The sequence below is a fragment of the Xiphophorus couchianus genome, chromosome 20 (assembly GCF_001444195.1).
Source record: "Xiphophorus couchianus chromosome 20, X_couchianus-1.0, whole genome shotgun sequence".
Classification (NCBI taxonomy): domain Eukaryota; kingdom Metazoa; phylum Chordata; class Actinopteri; order Cyprinodontiformes; family Poeciliidae; genus Xiphophorus; species Xiphophorus couchianus.
In genome coordinates this window covers 3567086-3586837 of record NC_040247.1, presented here as the reverse complement: position 1 = coordinate 3586837, position 19752 = coordinate 3567086, and the positions used below count along the sequence as shown (strand labels likewise).

Genomic DNA, 19752 nt, shown 5'->3' with positions numbered 1-19752 from the left:
CATAGTGTGCCTCCTTTGAGTTTATTTTCCGCTGGATAAACATCCTCTAAGGCCTTCATTCCTTCTTGAATAATGTCTTGGATGCTACTTTTGACTTTATTCGAATAAAAATATGTTTACGTAGTAACTAAAATTAAAAACTGAGAAGCCCTGACGTCTTCCTGTTCTCACGTTGTTTCCAGGAACGGGATTGGTGTTCTCTATTTTGGACCTAGCTGCACTCCGTACACCGTCAGGCGTCAACAAACTGGGGATTGTTGTGAAAATCAACGGCTCACCGATCTTTCATCAGCCGGTGTGAAGCTCACAGCAGCGGGACACCTCTGGAAGGGAGTCCCGCTCAAGCGGTGAGACGCTGGGGGTAAGGTTAGCAATAGCTAGTTAGCTTTAGCTGTTAGCTTGCTGCTGGCTTCGATGACTGACAGGGAACTGAACCGAACCGAGCCAAGGGAGGCGCTAACACCTGCTGTCATCCCTCGCAGAACCAGAACCGAATCGGACAGCTGATATTAGACCGAGCTCTGCGGTGAGCTAACAGAGCTAACAGCAGTTTATAGGGCTGCAGCTAAAGCTAACAGCCGCGTTAGAAATCCTGGAGGATCCAGGATGCCATTGAGTAAGAACATTCTGAGATTCTGAAGAATAAATGTTGATTAGTAATTTAATTAATGGATAATAAATGTTTGTTACTAACCTGATTAATGTGACGTTTAGCTTCTTACTGCAAAACTGTTCAACATCAAACAGTAACAGAAAATATTCTGCTGAAAGTGAGACAGAAGGAAATGTTCCCGAGTTATATCAGGCCATCCTTAATATTTAGTTAATGGTAAAATAATAATTAAAATACGGTTTGACTGGTTTAAATTTGCTGAGATCCAGATTAATCAACCCTTGTGGGTTCTGTCAGCAACGAACCTCATTAAAGCAGTGGATCCACTGTATACTGCTAAGCTGAATATTCTTAGGGTAAAAAATTGAAGTATTTGTTTTTTAATTTTCTTCCAATTTACCTAAATCCTCACATTTTGTTTGGTAATTTCTGCCACTTGGTGCAGTACTCTGATTGGTTGTTATTTATCCAAACAAATGCGGTGTTTGCAAAGAATTGCCTAACTGGATGAAACAGAGCTGTCTGTGATTGGCTGGTGGTGTAGCTCATTTAGCCACATTAGCAGACAGATACAGAGCCAAGCATATACAAAATGTCATTCTTTGTTCACACTGATTTATGGGCTCACATCAGTCTCACTTCCCACTCAGGCTGGTGGCACAAATATATCTCCATATGCAGAAGGTTGCTCTTACGATGCACTAATACCCATTCTAGCTAGCACTCTGCTAACTGCCTCATCTAGCCCACCGAGGTTCTGGCAAGGCGGGTTCAGCAGGTGAACATTGTATTTGCCACCTCTCGGATTTCATGAAAGAATTTTATAAATTTTTAAAATCCTTTATTCATGTCTAATCACTTTATTTGATGAAGTTGTTAGTGTGTAGACAGAAAATCGTTAGATCCATTGATAAAAAAAAAAGACCCCTGACCTCAGATTCATGAGATGTCGCAATTGCTCTTTCAATAGTTTCACCAAAGATGCTCTTTAACTTGTCTTTAATATCACTATTACTGGTGTATAAAATCTTATTTAAAATAAAGAAAATAATCTTAGGATGGTGGGGAAGTAAGCCTGGCAGCTGCCAGGCTTATGATGCGGTGGGGGAAACCCTGAAACTCTGTTCTGTCAGCAGCGTGCGGGCGGTGAATCAGGATGAGCACAAAGGGAGGAGTCACAGCTTTGCCGCGCAGGAACTACAGACTGGCCTCAGACATGGACAAACCCAGATCCACAGGTAGGACACCCGAGGTCAGCCGCAGGTCACAGGAAGTACTTCCTGTCAGGGATCCCATGATCTCTGCATGCAACATGCCTGACAACCAGCTATAAATTATTATTCAGATTCTCCATGGCTGGCCATGCATTTGGGGACAATTAATGAAACATCAAAAGTTTTAACAATATATTGGTAATATATTGGTAATGTATTGTAATATATTGGTAATGTATTGGTGATATATTGGTGATGTATTGGTGATGTATTGGTAATGTATTGGTGATGTATTGTGCAGCCTCGAGGAGAATCTGTTTTAATTCCAAACAATCAAAGCTAATTTTTCATAAAACCGTCACAATGAGATAAAGTTAAACTTTCTTGGCTCTCCTGACGCTAACTGTTTTCCTGCTAACATTAACTGTTTTCCTGCTAACGCTAACTGTTTTCCTGCCAACGCTAACTGTTTTCCTGCTAACGCTAACTGATTTCCTGCTAATGCTAACTGTTTTCCTGCTAACATTAACTGTTTTCCTGCTAACGCTAACTGTTTTCCTGCTAACACTAACTGTTTTCCTGCTAACGCTAACTGTTTTCCTGCTAACATTAACTGTTTTCCTGCTAACGCTAACTGTTTTCCTGCTAACATTAACTGTTTTCCTGCTAACACTAACTGTTTTTCTGCTAACGCTAACTGTTTTCCTGCTAACGCTAACTGTTTTCCTGCTAACACTAACTGTTTTCCTGCTAACATTAACTGTTTTCCTGCTAACGCTAACTGTTTTCCTGCTAACGCTAACTGTTTTCCTGCTAACATTAACTGTTTTCCTGCTAACGCTAACTGTTTTCCTGCTAACATTAACTGTTTTCCTGCTAACACTAACTGTTTTCCTGCTAACATTAACTGTTTTCCTGCTAACACTAACTGTTTTCCTGCTAACACTAACTGTTTTCCTGCTAACGCTAACTGTTTTCCTGCTAACACTAACTGTTTTCCTGCTAACGTTAAGCAGGAAGACAGTTAGACTGATTGTTGGTTTCCTGTCGGCTCCCGCCTCACTTCCTGCTCATGGTGCATCCTCAGTCTCTCCAAACTGATTAATTCCTGCAGCAGAGGAGGCATTGGGTTCCTACAGGGTTCTGTTGGGTGGTTCTGGCCGGTCCCAATCATACTGTCTTCATGTGGAGCCAGTTTGGTCCCAGCTGAAGGTTGTGGTCCTCAGCAGAACCTGGTCTTCTTTGTCCCACAGGTATTGTGAACGAGAAGCTGCTGAGCGACTACCTGCACCACGTGTTTCCCTCCACCAAGCCGGGGCCGACCGTCGCCTCGCTCAGGTACCAAACCCGCTGTCGGTCCCGGTTCTACGACCCAAACCGGCCCGGTTCTGACTCTGACACACTAACTGCAGCTCAGTCAGTGGAAGGCCATATCAGGCCGTGTGTGTGTGTGTGTGTGTGTGTGTGTGTGTGTGTGTGTGTGCGGTCCTGTAAGCCGCCAGCTTCATGTTTCAGGCCCGGTTCTAATGATAGAACGGTTCTGCCAGCTGTTCTGACAAAAACATTTCTTCTTCTGTGGATGTTTCTATTTTTTTTATAGATTTAATCCTTTCTGACTTTATTTATCCATCTTTTTTTTTTATTTTATACGTATTTCTCATGTTTATTTCACCTTTTGATGTTTGAATTAAATAAATAAATAAATAGTGATAATAATAATTAAACCCAGGGTGTCTTTATGTAAGAAAGTCTTAAGATTAATTTTTTTAGACAGGAAGATGGAAATAAAATTTTGACATGTCCATCATATTTGAAGAGACATGATAATAATAATAATAATAATAATAATAATAATAATAATAATAATAATAAAACTGAATAAAGTTTGGACTGGACTTAATAAAATCCCAAAAGAACCGGGGTTCTGCACTGATCCTGATCCTGAATTTTTCACTTTTAACATTATTGTTCCTAACCTCCATCCATAAAGACAGTATTGACTGAATGATTGACAGAGAATCTGATCAGTGTGATATCGCAGCCTGAAGGTTTCCCAGGTAACCGGAACTCCAGCTGGTTCTGGTTCTGGTTCTGCCTCCCCAGAGTATTTGAACCTTCAGCCTTTCTGTGTCGGTCTGCAGGAAGCCTCTTGGTTTCCAGGACCTGAGCTCACACCTGGAGAAGCTTCTGTCTGAAGGAGAAACACCTGCAGAGCTCAAAGGTAAAGTCCTGCTGCACCTCCTTACACTGTAAAAACACAAAACCTGACCAGGTACGTTTTCTCTAGTTTCTACTGCAAACATCTACAGATGCATCGATGTGATATTAATATCTGGATTGGTCCCGATATTGAAAACAATCTAGATCAGGTTCCTGATCCATAAGTTTAGATCTATTCAGTCTCATTATATGCTTTATTATTTTTTTTCCTTATATTTATAAATCCTAGTTGCATTTTCTGAACCATTTCAAAGGTTTGTTGCAGTTTATCTTTACATCTTAGACCAAGATGTTTTCTGTTGTTTTTGTCAGGTTCAGTTTCTTTATTATTTAGTTTTAATTGGCTGTTTTATTCCTAACTGCACTGGCTGAACAAATTAAAGTTGTTTTCATATGTTTTAAGTGTGCTGTAGCGGTGCAGAGTTATCAAAAAATTAATAATTCTGTACATTTATGTCTGTATTTTAAAACTAATAAAAACGTTTTAAGTAATTTCAGCTGTTTGTTTGTATCTGCTGATATTAATCCTCTGGTTAGTTTCTAGTTCTGATATCATACCCTAATTACTCATGCCCGATATCATACCCTTACTTCTGGTAAGTGAAAACTGTGGATTGGTGCATAACTACAAATATCGTAGCAACTTCAAATAAGACAAAACTAAATTACAAGTAACTTTTAAGCAAAGTACATGAGCTTGTTTTCAGTAAATAAATCCTTAATATTGATCAAAAGTACTAGATCCACTTACAAGTTTGTTTCATATACAAAAATGATTTACTTAAAAAAGCTCCTATATTTTGTTGAAAAGTTTCTTTCTCTAGTTTTGTCTGGTTTCAAGTCGGCTGTAGTTTTTGTCTGATGCCGCACAGAAACTTTGAATCTTCCATTTTTCTTGTATTATTTCTATAATCATTACATCTATTTAGCATAAATGCTGCTTCAAACCTTCTCATTTCAGTTGGCAGTGAATTCTGTGGTGGAAAATGTAATCAGTCATATATTATGACTTTATTAATCTGGTGCTCAGTATACTACCAGATAAAAAAAATTACACCACAATTCCCTCTTTTGATAATAAAATATGTAACATTTTTATATTAACTCCATCAGGTTTTTTGTAACCTCCATAGTTTAGATTTTTTACAGCAGAGTTCTCTGCAGCCGGGCTGCTGGACGCTTCCTTTGCTCTTTTTCTTGTCAGAAGCTTTTCCATGTTGTGTTAGCTGCTGCGCTAGTTGCCAGCTTGCTATGCTAGCTCGCTACGCTAGCTTGAGGAGCAAAGCAGCTTGATAAATTTGACTGGCAGCCAGAAAGATGGTAAATAACATTTTCCTGAATTTTCCCTGAGGAAAATAAAGGCTACTTCTAGCTTTTGTCTCCATCTTCTGGAATTTATTTTAGCTTGTATTTTATAATAATGATTGAAACACAGATGATATTTATATAAAAAAAAAGATATTTATTGGATTCCATTTTTTTTCTAATTGTTGCTCCAACCTTCTGAGGCTCCCTAGCGCCCCCTGGCGGCTCCCACTCTGAGGAATGCTGTATTCAGATATTTGCAGTAGAAACTAAACAGAAGTTGTTGGTCAGGTTTAGTTTTTGCAGTGCAGACCTGCAGCCTGATCGTGTCTCTGTCCTCAGATCCGTCTGCAGAGGGCCGTCTGGGTCCTCAGCCCGTGGTTCTGGACCACACCAGCGGCTTTGAGGGCCTCTTGTTCGTGGACGACGACTTGCTGGGGGTGAGCCGGGTCCGTTTGGGTCAGAACTTCGGGACTGTGGCAGAACGTCTCACATGGTGTTTGCTTCCTGCAGGTGATTGGCCACAGCAACTTCAGTTCCATCAGAGCCACCACCTGCGTTTTTCAAGGTAAAACACGCCGGTTCTGCCGGGTTCTGACTGGACCGGGCCCAACAGAACATCTGAATGGTGGGTTCTGTTCCTGCAGGGAAATGGGCCTACGAGGTTCTGATCTCCTCTCAGGGTCTGATGCAGATCGGCTGGTGCACTCTGAGCTGTCGCTTCAACCAGGAGGTGAGGATGAGGATGAGGAAGAGTCGGCGGGCCGGGTCGGTTCTGACACCGTTCTCTGTTCTCAGGAAGGGGTCGGGGACACGCCGGACTCGTACGCCTATGATGGAAACCGGGTCAGAAAGTGGAACGTAACGACCACCAACTACGGAAAGGTGACACAGGAAACGGGTCGAAGCGGGTCAGAACCTCAGGATGTGGGTCAGAACCTCGGGGTTTGGGTCAGAACCTCAGGATGTGGGTCAGAACCTCAGCTAGCGGGTCAGAACCTCTGGGTTTCTTGTTTCCAGAGGTACCACTGTCTTCCCATAACATGATGGTCTAAATGTTTTAGTTGAATTTTTAAAAAGCACCTTATTATATTTTAACATTTTTTGTGTCATCAGTGTTAAACAGACTAAATAAATATAAAATTGTGGTTTTCTCACATTATTGAACTTGGATATATTTATAAAACAGGAAACTGTTTTATAAATATATAAAACATTAGAAACGTCTGTGGATGATGCTGAAGTTGAAGCTTCGCCCCATAAAGGGCATCAACGGGCCTCAGAATTATTGGCGTCTTGAATTTTTCCATCATTTTACCATTTTTCTGCGTCATTCCTCCGTTTTTCTGTCATCAGATCCTCCACAGAAAATCTACAGAGAGAAAATAGTCTCAAAATACCTGTGTGTGTAATACTGGATTTAAAATCAATAAAAACATAAAAATTGTTAATAAAAGAAAGATACCTGGTCTTCTTACTAAAATTCTGTAAGAATCTCCAATTAATTGTAAATTCACTCTATTCATGAATTGTAGACCAAACAAAATTAATTGTAAGTTAATTGTTTGCATTTCTAGTCAGACCCAGGTGTTGTGGGTCAGAACTTTGTGGTTTGGGTGAGACCCAGATCCAGATGTTCTGTTTTCCTCTGCAGTCGTGGGCGGCTGGAGACATCGTCAGCTGTCTGATCGACCTGGATGAAGGAACCATCACCTTCTGCCTGTGAGTCAGCATATGCTAACAGTTTCCATCTGTTTCCAGTCTTTATGCTAAGCTAAGCTATCCTGAGCTTTTCTACCAGAACCAGAACCATCGTCTTCTCTCCCCGTGTCTCCAGGAATGGCCAGTCTCTGGGGACGGCCTTCAGCAGCATCAAGACGGGTCCCGGCGTGGCGTACTTCCCGGCCATCAGCCTCTCCTTCAAAGAGTCGGTGGCGTTTAACTTCGGCAGCCGGCCGCTCAGATATCCTTCCAGCCAGTTCCTCGCCGTCTCCAGAGGCTCTGCATGAAAACAACACAAACAGATTTTAATCCTGAGATAAAAGATGAAATTATATTTGTCTACTGGTCTGATCCGGTATGTGCCTGGGTCTGGTTCTGTTCTGGATCCTTTGACCCGTTACCAGAACCATCAGGTGTTTTTGTCCTTAACTGGAGAGGGCGCCACGTACCCGGCTGATGGCTACCTGCCGCTGCAGGACCCCCCCACCGCAGACCTGCTGAAGGCCCACAGGCTGCTGGGATACATCAAGAACGTCCTGTCCACCTCCATCGACGCTCAGGTGACCGGGCCGCACGCTGGTTCTGATCCGCAGCCATCCGATGCTGCTGCACCTGCTCTCACTGAACGGCCAGGACGTTTGGGTTTGGGTCAACTGGAGTTCAGGACGCGTCTCCGTAAAATAAATCCAGTTTGTCCATCAATCCAGTTTTTGGTTTTTGAAGATCAAATGTTTGGAAAATCTGGGATATTTTCCACCAGTGCTTTCCTTGCGTTTCCACCGTGCAGAGTGATGTCAGCAGGGCGGCCATCTTGTTTGATAGGCATGTTTTACAGCTTCTGTTTATTTGGACTTTGAATTCAGGTCAACTTCACGACAGAATATCAGAGTTTTCCAGAATAAAGTGGTTGAGAACAAAGTCGATACAAAGTGATAATAAACCGTTAATATTACCAGAATCCAGTTTTTATATCTGCAAAATTAAGTAATAATTTTATTATAACTCCTCCATGAAAAGCAACAAAAACTTAAATGGGGAATGTTGAGAATTTTATGAAGTTGTACGTCGGGATCGGTTTTAAATTTGAACATATCAAATTATTTTCAGCAGCAGCACTTTGCAAACCACACAGACTGAGCTGCTCATGTTGAATTTCAATAACTAGAAGTTTTATTCATTAAAACAACTTTATTCCTCTAACATTAAGATGGTTTTCTGGTAAAATTGTGTCCTTATTCTGCTAATATTGTGACTATATTCTCGTAATTGAACGGAGAAGGGATGTGAAATAAGTCACTTTTTGAAAATATTTTCTTTAATTTGTAATTACTTTTTTAGAAAAGAAAGCAAGAGAAATAACTAAAAATTGAGTGTGGTATTAAAAACTTTAATATTTATCTGTTTTTCCTGCCTTTCGTCTCTGAACTCGTCTGTGTGCAGGAAGAGAAGCTGCTGGAGAAAGACTCCGCCGTCTGGAGGCTCCAGGGAGATCCGACCGTTCTCATCACTCTGGCTCACATCTTCAACGTCTTCGCTCCGCTCATGGTGAGACGAGCAGCTGCAGCCTTCACCAGAACCTCATGTTCAGCCTGTGGCCCAGATGAGGCTGCAGCGGCTGCTTCCTGCCAGCAGGAGGCGCTGCTGTGACAGCCCGTGTGTGTCTGTCTGCAGTGTAAGGTCTACCTGGTGGAGGATGTGCTGATGAACTTCCTGCTGGGAATCCTGGAAGGAGGCGGTTCTGTGGATGAACATCCGCTCATCCAGCAGCTGCTGGACCTCTTCTGGCTGCTGATGGAGGTAAACATGGAGCTGCAGCCTCTCACCCGATTGGGCCACCAGGTGGAGCTAGTTCCCCAGAGGAAGTCAGGAGGCTCAAGCAAGGCTCTAGAAAACAGAAACTCAGGTTTGGGTTGAGGGGAGCGCCCCCTGGAGGCTGAAGATGTTGTGAAAAGGCTGCAAAATCAATGTTTAGGTTTTTCACGTTGCAGCAGGGATTTATTTAGATATTTAATTATCACCGGTGGGTCCCAGTGTGACTGAGCGTCTCACCGGTGGGTCCCAGTGTGACTGAGGGTTTCACCTGTGGGTCCCAGTGTGACTGAGTGTCTCACCGGTGGGTCCCAGTGTGACTGAGGGTCTCACCGGTGGGTCCAGTGTGACTGAGGGTCTCACCGGTGGGTCCAGTTGGAATCACCAGCTGGTTCCAATGCAAACATTAATCAGCTGTAATGATTCTTCCTGTTGGTTTCTCATCAAATGTTCTGATTGGTCTTGTTGGTCGGGTCAACAGGATCAGTCGTCTTTAAGTCTAGCCGGGAGAACCGGACCTTGACCCAATGAGACCCAGTTCTGGCAGGTCAAAGTTCATGGTGTTCCCTCTGCCTGCAGGACCACGAGGTGAACGAGTGCCTGAAGCAGCTCATGATGTCCCTGCTGAGGGCGTACCGCTTCTCTCCCATCATCCCGGACCTGGGCTTCCAGGTACCACCCGCTGCCTGCCTGTTCCACCAGGTGGCGCTCTGCACTACAGCTGATCAGACGTTGGTTTCTGTTCCAGATCCACTATCTGCGTCTGACCACGGCCATCCTGCGCCACGAGAAGTCCAGGAAGTACCTGCTCAACAACGTCCTATATCCTTCTGAGACTCCCGGTTCTGTTTCCACACTCAGTTCAGAACCAGCAGCCGATTGGGTCAACTTTCCTTAACAAAGGTTACGTTCGACGTTCTGCGTTCAGTGGTCTTCTTCTACATCAAGACTCCTCTGAGAGTCAAGGAGGCGGGGCTGGAGGAGCTGATCCCGACCACCTGGTGGCCCACACACTTCGACAAAGAGGTAAACAGAACCGGTTCCTCTTTTCAGAACGCCTGATGATCCAGAACCAGAATTTGTCAGAACAGAATTGTCAGGTGATGATGAGGTGCAGTTACTACCTCATCCTGCGGGGGCAGAGCAGAATCTGGGCCTCCTCAGTTATCTGTGTGCTCCTTACTGAGCTGGACCTTCTGGTTCTGGTTCTGCAGGGAAAAGATGAGCGAGAACCCAAAGATGAGAGTTCAGACGAGCGTCTGAGGCGCCGAGCGTACGAGAGAGGCTGCCAGCGGCTGAAGAAGAGGATCGAAGGTGTGGCAGATGAGCGGTTCAGGAATATGCGGCTTCTGCAGGTCACTGACCTCTCCTCTGTTCTTCTTCAGTGGTGGAGGACCTGCAGGTCCAGATCCTCAGGCTGCTGCTCAACAACAAGGACAAAAATACGGTAGGTCAAATTTTTAATTGAAATTCATTGTTTCCATAACAACAATGGAAAGTTGCTTCTAGAGTTAGTTCTTCTGATTTAGTTTTTCCAGTTTAGCTTCATGCTAAATTAACCGGATGTCCCATTAGATTAATTTTAAGGCAAAAATTTGAGGTTTGTAGCTGAGGCGGTTTGAGGTTCAAGTGAATTGAGGTTGAGGCATGTTGAGGTTGAGTCATGTTGAAGTTGAATCATGTTTAAGTTGAGTCATGTTGAGGTTGAGGCACGCTAAGGGTGAGTCATGCTGAGGTTGAGTCACGTCGAGGTTGAGTCATGCTGAGGCTCAGGCATGTTGAGGCTGAGTCTCGTTGAGGTTGAGGCACGTTGAGGTTCAGGCATGTTGAGGTTGAGTCTGGTTGAGGTTGAGTCATGTAGAGGTTGAGGCAGCTCTCTGACAGAAACTTCTTTGTCCATCTCTTCCAGGGAGAAGCTTCTCGTTACATTTTCCTCAACAAGTTCAGGAAGTTCCTGCAGGAGAACGCCAGCAACCGAGGGGTAAGGCCATCACTGTGGCTTCACTCCGTCCAGGTTTTATTGTTCGTCTATCTGGATCAGAGTCCAAGTGGCTCAGCAGTGCTCCCTGCTGAAGCACCTGGAGACAAACCTCAAGTTTCTGCTTCTGTTTGAGATTTTAGAGCTCCAGATGCATTTAACCACCATGATGAAGATGACTCTTCTGCCCGTTGTCCTTCACACTCTGTGTGTGTGTGTGTGTCCGTGCGTGTGTGTGTGTGAGCAGCATCCCACAGCTCTGTGTCCTCCAGAATACATGGTGTGTTTCCTGCACCGCCTCATCACCGCCGTGCGGAGCAGCTGGGACGAAGGCAGCAGGAAGAGTCCCAGCAGCCTCAGCAGCGAAGGTACAACGCATCATCATCATCACTGAGTGATGAAGGTGACTTCAGGAACAGCAGAGCGTCTGCTGCTTCACCAAAACCAACTCTGACAACAACTAGAACAGCTGGATGCAGTCAGAATCGCTGATGAGCTGACGTCTCCTGTCGAGCTTCCTGTACCTCCCTTGTTGTCTGCTAACGAGCTTCCTGTCCCTCCCTCGCTGTCTCCTAACGAGCTTCCTGTCCCTCCCTCGCTGTCTCCTAACGAGCTTCCTGTCCCTCCCTCGTTGTCTCCTAACGAGCTTCCTGTCCCTCCCTCGCTGTGTCCTAACGAGCTTCCTGTCCCTCCCTCATTGTCTCCTAACGAGCTTCCTGTCCCTCCCTCGCTGTCTCCTAACGAGCTTCCTGTCCCTCCCTCGTTCTCTCCTAACGAGCTTCCTGTCCCTCCCTCGTTGTCTCCTAACGAGCTTCCTGTCCCTCCCTCGTTGTTTCCTAACGAGCTTCCTGTCCCTCTCTCGTTGTCTCCTAACGAGCTTCCTGTCCCTCCCTCGTTGTTTCCTAACGAGCTTCCTGTCCCTCTCTCGTTGTCTCCTAACGAGCTTCCTGTCCCTCCCTCGTTGTTTCCTAACGAGCTTCCTGTCCCTCTCTCGTTGTCTCCTAACGAGCTTCCTGTCCCTCCCTCGTTGTTTCCTAACGAGCTTCCTGTCCCTCTCTCGTTGTCTCCTAACGAGCTTCCTGTCCCTCCCTCGTTGTTTCCTAACGAGCTTCCTGTCCCTCTCTCGTTGTCTCCTAACGAGCTTCCTGTCCCTCCCTCGTTGTTTCCTAACGAGCTTCCTGTCCCTCTCTCGTTGTCTCCTAACGAGCTTCCTGTCCCTCTCTCGTTGTTTCCTAACGAGCTTCCTGTCCCTCTCTCGTTGTCTCCTAACGAGCTTCCTGTCCCTCTCTCGTTGTCTCCTAACGAGCTTCCTGTCCCTCCCTCGTTGTTTCCTAACGAGCTTCCTGTCCCTCCCTCGTTGTTTCCTAACGAGCTTCCTGTCCCTCTCTCGTTGTCTCCTAACGAGCTTCCTGTCCCTCTCTCGTTGTCTCCTAACGAGCTTCCTGTCCCTCCCTCGTTGTCTCTGTCTCCAGACGCCTATGTTCCTCCTCAGCTCTTCTACAACGGGAAGGTGGATTACTTTGACCTGCAGAGACTGGGAGGACTCCTGTCCCACCTGAAGAAGACTCTTAAAGGTGAGGAGTTTCGTCTCCGAGTCCTCTGCGGTCGCCATGGTTACGGTCATGACCCGTCCCCCAGTCTCACTGCTACTTGTCTTCCAGACGACCTCGCCACTAAGGCCAACATTGTCATTGACCCCGCGGAGATCCAGGCCACGTCGATGGACGACCTGGACGAAGACGAGGAGAGCGGAGCCACTCAGGTTTGTTATGATCCAAACCATCCTGGAACCAACAGAACCCAACAGAACCGAACAGGCTACTTCAGATTCGGCTGGGCGATAAACCGATTTTATCCATTAGTTGAATTTTTGGTTTTTGAAGGTTTCAGTTTAGTTTAATCTTGATTTTTTTCCGCCAGTGGCCTCCTTGGGTTTGCATAGATCAGTGATGTCATCACTACCAGGGCGGCCATCTTGTTTCACAAACTGATTTTATTTAGGTCGACTCTGGCGGCGTATCAGAGCCAGGATACGATTTTTAATATTTTAGTTCTGAGGATTAAAATATCTCACAGAATAAAAGTGTTATTACCAGAATAATGTTGTAATATTAGGAAAATGAAGTAATGATTTTATGAGATCTCGAACATGAGAGTAAAACATAAAATGAGGAATGTGAAGCATCTTGTGAAGTTATATTTTGCTATCAGTTTCACATTTGAACACATGCAGAGTTTCCCCCAGAAAACCTGCTGAGCCCGGCGGTCGGGGCGCCGAGGCATCCGCCGTGTTTTTGTATTAAAACATGTTAAAGTGGCAGAAAAAGTAAAAATATTACTGAGTAATTATATGTTACTGGAAAACATCATCAGTGAAATGCTATTGAAACCCAATATTTGTTGTTTGATTTGTTAAAAACAACAAATCAAAAAATACAATTAAAATGAATATCAATGATTTTCACTTCTGTTTAACCCAAATGAAGTCAGCGGCTCCATCAGGCCCTCAGGGGCCATAAATGACCATATTTTAACACAGATACATAAATGTAACATTTATTTATTCAGATGATCAATGCTGCTGAATTTGATTTAATTGTTTCAGCATAAATTAAAAATATTTTAAATTATTTAACATTTAAATGTAAGATGTTAAGGAGCTGGCAAGTTTACTTTGTAAAAGTTCAAAGAACAATTTTCATAGTTAGATTGGTTTGTTACCATAGCAACAATCTGTTGCTGTGAACTGTTTGTTCACAAACACAAATTAAGAAACTGTAATTATAACTGATTGTTTTTATGTTGGCCAGTTAAACTACTCCTCTCTCCCAGATTAAATCCAGCACAGAAGCTGTTAGAGGTGCTGATGTTTTTAGCAGCAAGAGGGTCAGATTCTGCTCCAGGCCTCATGCAGCCTTGGACCGGCCCTGCAGGATGAGCTAAATCCACTGCACTGAGCAGAGATGAGCAACAAACTGAGATTTAATTAAATCCTGCTAATGTGGCTTTAGCAGCTCTAACATTTCTGTCTGTTGAGTTTTTAATAAGAGACACAGAAACTATTCTGGCTGCTCAAGTTTGTTGGTCGAGTTTTTCTGATCTCCGCATTAACTCTGGCTGACTAAGTGGACAAAACATTTGATACGGTTTGATCCACCGTGCAATCAGAAAAATAATACTAAAAATAATAATATAAACCAGCGTGAAGCTCCTCACCGGCTGAACCTGCATGATGAGGTCAGCGCTGGTTCATTAACCGCTAACGCTCCGACCAACCGGGACCACAGACAGGAACAGCGCCACACCAGCAGAGTTGAGATGGAAACGCTGCATACAATTCTTTGTTCACAATTATAAATCATTCTCACCGCTCGCTCAGTCTGCACCTCTGAAAGCGACTACAGTTTATTCCTGCGGTTCACGCAGAGCTGCGTAGAGCTAACACGGTGGGGCTTAAACTCCAACCTTGATGTTCTTCATAACATAATAATTACTCACAGGAAGTTGCTGTAAATATCCATACAGGTCAGTCAGCCTGTGTCCAGATTGAGTGAACGGAGATGAGCAATCTGTGCTGAGGTAAAGTTCAGAGAAAAAGCAGCAGGAGGCAACATGCAGAGGCGCGAGCGGTGTGATTGTTCCGCTCCCAGCATTAAATGCATAAACTATAAACTTATACATCTTTGTAAAGATTGAACTGCTGTTAGATCTCGATAGTTCTCATAACATTTCTCATTAAAACTTTTTTCTCATATTTTTAAAATGTTCTGGTAAAATTGCGTCTTTATTCTGCTATTAGGATCATATTCTCACAATTTAGAGAAAGTTCTTGTAGCCTCATGCTAATACTAATAGATTGAAATAAAAAACATTATTTAAAATATTTTCTTTACTTTTTTAGAAAAGAAAGCAAGAAATAAATTATTTTAATCATTAATGGATCTGCCATGTAAAAAATGATAGATTTTAGTTCAGATCTATCAGATCTACCAGGAAGAGAATCCGATAAAACGCCTGGTCTCCTCCCGTCCTGTCAGAGGCCTTTCGGAGCAGCGGCGATGGGCGGTGCGCTGGCCCGACCCAGCTGGTTGAGTTCTCCCACTCTGGGCCGGGCCAACCGGTTCCTTAGCACGGCGGCCGTCAGCCTGATGACGCCGCGGCGGCCGCTGTCCCAGCCGGAGAAGGTGAAGGTTCGGACGCTGGCGGTGGAGCAGCGCACCGAGGAAGACAGTGAGTAGCTCCTCCACAGCATCCGGCTGAACCGCCACAGGCTCCCGCTTCCTGCTTCCTGTCTCCTCTCTGCCACGCAGTCGAGGGTAGCCACGGAAACGACGGCCTGTTGCTGGGGCGACCCCAGGAGGAGCCCGACCAGCCAATCACAGACAAGTCTCTGCTGGAGATCATCGACGGCATCGTGATGATGTACAACCTGAGCGTCCATCAGCAGCTGGGGAAGGTCAGTCTGGTCCCGGGTCTTATCGATGCAGCGGCCATATTGGTGAGGGACCCGCCTCTCTGCCTGAGGACTGTGCAAAAACACAAATATTTTAGTCTCGATTCTACTGAAAATTCCTCAGTTTACTTTAAATACAACAAAACAAACTTACAAGTAACATTTTAGTATCCATATTAATGAAACTAGTTTAATGATTAATAATTACTAGTTGTGCTTATTTTTTTCAATTTCCCATAAGAGAAATAATCTGCCAGTGGAACGAGTAATTTTTCATCAAAATTAAGTTTTAAAACAAGCTTCTATATTTTCTGAGGTAGTTGGTTTTCTCTTATTTCAAGTATATTTGGAGTAGAAACTAGAATAAAATACTTTAGTTAGATTTTGTGATTTTTGCAGCTTATCGGTGCTTGAAATCCTTGAAAAAGTTCATACTTCAATGAGGAGTTGTCAAGGTTTGGAAAGTGCTTGATTTCTGCTGTGGGAAAAGCGAAAGAACCCTGGACGCCTCAATGCAGCGGCCATATTGGTGAGGGCTTCTGGTCCCTGCTTGTTCTGGGGGTTTCTTTTTGTGTAGACAGACCCAGAGAGGTTCTGACTGGGTCACAGTAGAAAAGTGATGTTCGATCGGTCCATCAGAACCCGCAAGACCATCAGAACCTGCAGGTCCAGAGCGGGGAGGTTCGGTAAACTCGGTTCTGTCCCCTGCAGATGGTGGTGGTGGCAGACGAGGTCCATGAGTACGCTGTGGCTCTGAAGGACACCGAGGAGAAGATCGATCGCTGCCCCGCCAGAGTGAGTCCAGAACCGTTTCTGATCCCGTTCAGTTCCTGAGCTGACCCGCTTGGGTTGTGGACTCCAGAGAAACCGGACTCTCATCCTGTGAAGCCCGATTCTGCTGGTTCCGGTTCTGCAGTGACTCTGGGTTGTGTGTTTCAGCGCGCAGACATCCTGGACGAGCTGCAGAAAAGCCAGAAGGTTTTTGCAGAGAAGCTGAACCATCTGAGCCGCCGGCTGGCCTGGATCAACGCCACCATCTACTCCAAGGTGACCCGTCTAGTCTGGACCTCCCGGTTCTGGTCGGTGTGCGTCTCTTAACACCCCGTGTGTGTGTTCAGGAGAAGATGCTGGACGTCTACTGGCTGCTGTGCGTCTGCATCCGGACCATCGAGCATGCCGACAACACGGCGTTGCTGTTCGCCTTCACGCCGGAGTTCTACCTCAGCGTGGCCATGAACGCCTACAGCGCCCTGAAGAACTACTTCAGCCCCGCCAACAGCATGGACGAGCTGCCAGGTACCGACCCGACCGGTGCGGACCGGTTCTGATGGAAACCCATCCGTCACCAGAGAGTTCTCGACAGAACAGTAAAATATAGCTGAAGCATCATCACACCTGGGCTGAGATGATGATGATGATGATGATGATGATGATGAAGAACCACAGCTCATGTCTTCACTACACCACTGGTTCCAGACCAGTTTAGTCTCCAGAACCAGTCCTTCTGTCAGGCTCTGTCTTGCCGTTGGTTCTGATCTTTGGATCTGGTTCTGCTGCCTAGCGGAACCAGCCTGGAGTTCTGATCCGGTCGGGTTGATTAGTGCTGATGTCACTGTGACTCAGAATGACTCCGCCCACAACGTCACCTGATTGACTCAGTCAGTCAATCAGGTGACAGCGGAGTCATTGACCTCTGACCTCTGCTCCATTAACAGGAGGAAGTGTCAGAGTGAGGGACAGCCTGCTGCTTCAGCTGCTGTGTGTGTGTGTCTGTCTGTCGGGGTGTGTGTCTGTCTGTGTGTGTGTGTGTCTGTCTGTCGGGGTGTGTGTCTGTCTGTGTGTGTGTGTGTCGGTGTGTGTGTCGGTGTGTGTGTGTGTGTGTGTCTGCCTGTGTGTGTGTGTGGGGGTGTGTGTGTGTGTGTGTCTGTCGGGGTGTGTGTGTCTGCCTGTGTGTGTGTGTCTGTCTGTGTGTGTGTCGGTGTGTGTGGGTGTGTGTGTGTGTGTGTCTGCGTGTGTGTGTGTGTGTGTGGGGGTGTGTGTGTGTGTGTGTCTGTCGGGGTGTGTGTGGGGGTGTGTGTGTGTGTGTCTGCCTGTGTGTGTGTGTGGGGGTGTGTGTGTGTGTGTGTCTGTCGGGGTGTGTGTGTGTGTCTGTCGGGGTGTGTGTGTGTGTGTGTCTGCCTGTGTGTGTGTCTCACATAAATGAACTTTTTTCTTTCAGGTTACGAGGAAACGCTGACTCAGCTCGCCGCCATCCTCGCCAAGCACTTTGCGGACCCACGCATCGTTGGGACAGGTAACAGGAAGACACGCGGTTGAGTGTTACTACAAAATAAAAGCTCTTTGAAATGAATATCAGCTGAAATGACGTAATAGATCGGCTGTTATTGAACATTTTGATGATTGTCACTGAACTCCTCAGTGTAAAACAGCGCCCCCTGCTGTGTGAACAGAACACTGGTTCTGTTCACACACCGCTCTATAAATCCATAATTAATTAAATCAGTTCTTAATCATTAATTAAGGAAACTTTTATTTTGAAGGTTATTTATTCTTAAAGTTCATTAAGAGAAAAGATGACACAATAATTTGATCTAAAATCATATGATGTCACTGAAAATTCAAAGAGTTCAGTTTCTCTCTCTTGAGGTTTGGTTTTCTGTGTAGCGTTCGGATTGACCTTCAGGTTCTGCAGGGTTTGGTTTGTTCCGGGTCAGCTGTTGTATGGCCAGAAACAAAGACGTTATCAGCAGCAGGATGGTTTATGGTCTCAAGACGCGGTCCATCCTCCAATCAGGGCGTTTAAAGCGTCTGCAGAGTGAGAGGTCTGGGAGTGATGCCAGGGAGAGTGCGGGAATAGCTCCAATTCATAACAAATGGCGCCTCAAGGCACTTTACAAAAGAAATCTGAGAATGGAGTCGAGGACGGAGTGATAAAGGCGCCAATGAGAGTCTTGAAGTGGCTTGATGAGAGTCTGCACACAGGGGGCGCTGCAGGGAGTTGGTAACTTGTGAAGGAGACTATAAGTTCACTTACTCGTCTCTGTTCTCTCAGATATCAAAGATTCCCTGATGCAGGCGCTGGCCAGCTACGTCTGTTACCCACAATCCCTCAGGGCGGTGGAGAGGATCCCAGAGGAGCAGTGAGTCTTAATTTCTTTTCTAATCTAAACCAGAACCAGAACCCGCTGACAGAAACAAACTCTGAAGTAAAACTGATATTTTGTTTTCTACACAAAATTGCTAGTTTAATTTTAAGAAAGAAAACAAGCAATGAGACATGCAGGTGTTTTAGTGATGTCATCCTGCTCCTCTCAGCTGAGATCTTAAGGTGTGCTTCACCTGTTCTGATGCAGATGATGGTTTCTGGTTTCAGGCGAGTGGCCATGATGAGGAACCTTCTGGCTCCGTATGAGCAGAGACCCTGGGCTCAGACCAACTGGATCCTGGTCAGACTCTGGAGGGTGAGCTCACACACACACACAGAGACACACAGACACACACACACACACAGAGACACCCCGACACACACACACGCAGAGACACACACACAGAGCCGTACTTCATGTCAGTTAGTTTTGTCTTATTTCAAGTGTACTAAGATAAAACTTTTTTTTGCAGTTTCTCTGATTTCTGTTTGCGATGCATTCAATGACCAGCCAAAAACGTATAGAGCAGAAATGAAGCCAAAACTGAACAAAGATAAAAACATTTAACATGAACAGAAAAATCCTTCGTTGTCTATAAATCTGTTCTACCCAGAACTCGACTGGTGGCAGTTTCATCTTCACCAAAGACAGAAAGAAATACATTTCATATTAATCACCTTTTTCATCCAATTATTAATCATTTAATCAATAAACTAATCACCAGATCAGCCCGCCACTGAATTGATGCTCAGTCCAAGCAGAAAGGCCTGAATTTTTCACATTTTTTATCTTTTAGTGTATTTATAATATTTTTATAAAAATACTTAAGTGATTAAATTGGAAAAATCTGCAAAATCAGATTAATCGATCACCAAAATGATCCTTGAACCATGGACAGTAACTGAAGTCAGGCAGCAGAGTAGAAGGAGGAAATTCTGCCACCTGCAGGCGGGAGGTGGCATCACGTGAGCTCAGTGTTGGTGAGCATTTCTACAGAAGATCTGTGTGAATGGCCAGCGCCTGCATCAGGGAGTCTTGATGTTGTGTGAATTTGTGCTGCTCCTCTTCCTCGCTAACAGCCGCTCTTCCTCCTGTGTGTCAGGGCTGCGGGTTCGGCTACAGGTACACCCGCCTGCCTCACCTGCTGAAGACCAAACCCGAGGACGCCAACCTGCCCAGCCTGCAGAGTAGGTCCTGGTGTCAGTGCGTCCCTGTTCTGCTCTCTGCTGGTCTGAATGGAGCAGAACCGGGTCTGTGGGCGGAAACCGGGCCAAACCGGACCGATCCTGCTT

The 19752-nt window shown here is 45.2% G+C and overlaps 1 protein-coding gene across 9 annotated transcripts in view; it reads left to right on the top strand.

Moving 5' to 3' along the window:
* Window positions 1-19752, top strand: part of rnf123 (ring finger protein 123) — a 46612-nt gene that overhangs the window by 2525 nt on the left and 24335 nt on the right. For 2 of the 9 annotated variants that reach the window (XM_028002143.1, XM_028002150.1), the window contains 31 exons: window positions 183-361; window positions 1750-1851; window positions 3081-3165; window positions 3969-4048; window positions 5695-5792; window positions 5866-5920; window positions 6000-6085; window positions 6151-6237; window positions 7007-7074; window positions 7190-7315; window positions 7520-7634; window positions 8515-8619; window positions 8746-8871; window positions 9463-9555; window positions 9632-9705; window positions 9792-9909; window positions 10098-10197; window positions 10269-10330; window positions 10793-10864; window positions 11109-11229; window positions 12334-12435; window positions 12523-12623; window positions 14899-15091; window positions 15172-15317; window positions 16026-16109; window positions 16254-16361; window positions 16433-16610; window positions 17533-17607; window positions 18367-18454; window positions 18688-18775; window positions 19563-19647. In XM_028002143.1, the coding sequence (XP_027857944.1) occupies window positions 1770-1851; window positions 3081-3165; window positions 3969-4048; window positions 5695-5792; window positions 5866-5920; window positions 6000-6085; window positions 6151-6237; window positions 7007-7074; window positions 7190-7315; window positions 7520-7634; window positions 8515-8619; window positions 8746-8871; window positions 9463-9555; window positions 9632-9705; window positions 9792-9909; window positions 10098-10197; window positions 10269-10330; window positions 10793-10864; window positions 11109-11229; window positions 12334-12435; window positions 12523-12623; window positions 14899-15091; window positions 15172-15317; window positions 16026-16109; window positions 16254-16361; window positions 16433-16610; window positions 17533-17607; window positions 18367-18454; window positions 18688-18775; window positions 19563-19647 (3001 nt within the window). In that variant the 5' untranslated portion in view covers window positions 183-361; window positions 1750-1769. Of the gene's footprint in view, window positions 1-47; window positions 362-392; window positions 617-1746; window positions 1852-3080; window positions 3166-3968; window positions 4049-5694; window positions 5793-5865; window positions 5921-5999; window positions 6086-6150; window positions 6238-7006; window positions 7075-7189; window positions 7316-7519; window positions 7635-8514; window positions 8620-8745; window positions 8872-9462; window positions 9556-9631; window positions 9706-9791; window positions 9910-10097; window positions 10198-10268; window positions 10331-10792; window positions 10865-11108; window positions 11230-12333; window positions 12436-12522; window positions 12624-14898; window positions 15092-15171; window positions 15318-16025; window positions 16110-16253; window positions 16362-16432; window positions 16611-17532; window positions 17608-18366; window positions 18455-18687; window positions 18776-19562; window positions 19648-19752 lie in introns of those variants that run through there. The other 7 variants (XM_028002142.1, XM_028002144.1, XM_028002147.1 and 4 more) reach the window with 7 other exon arrangements.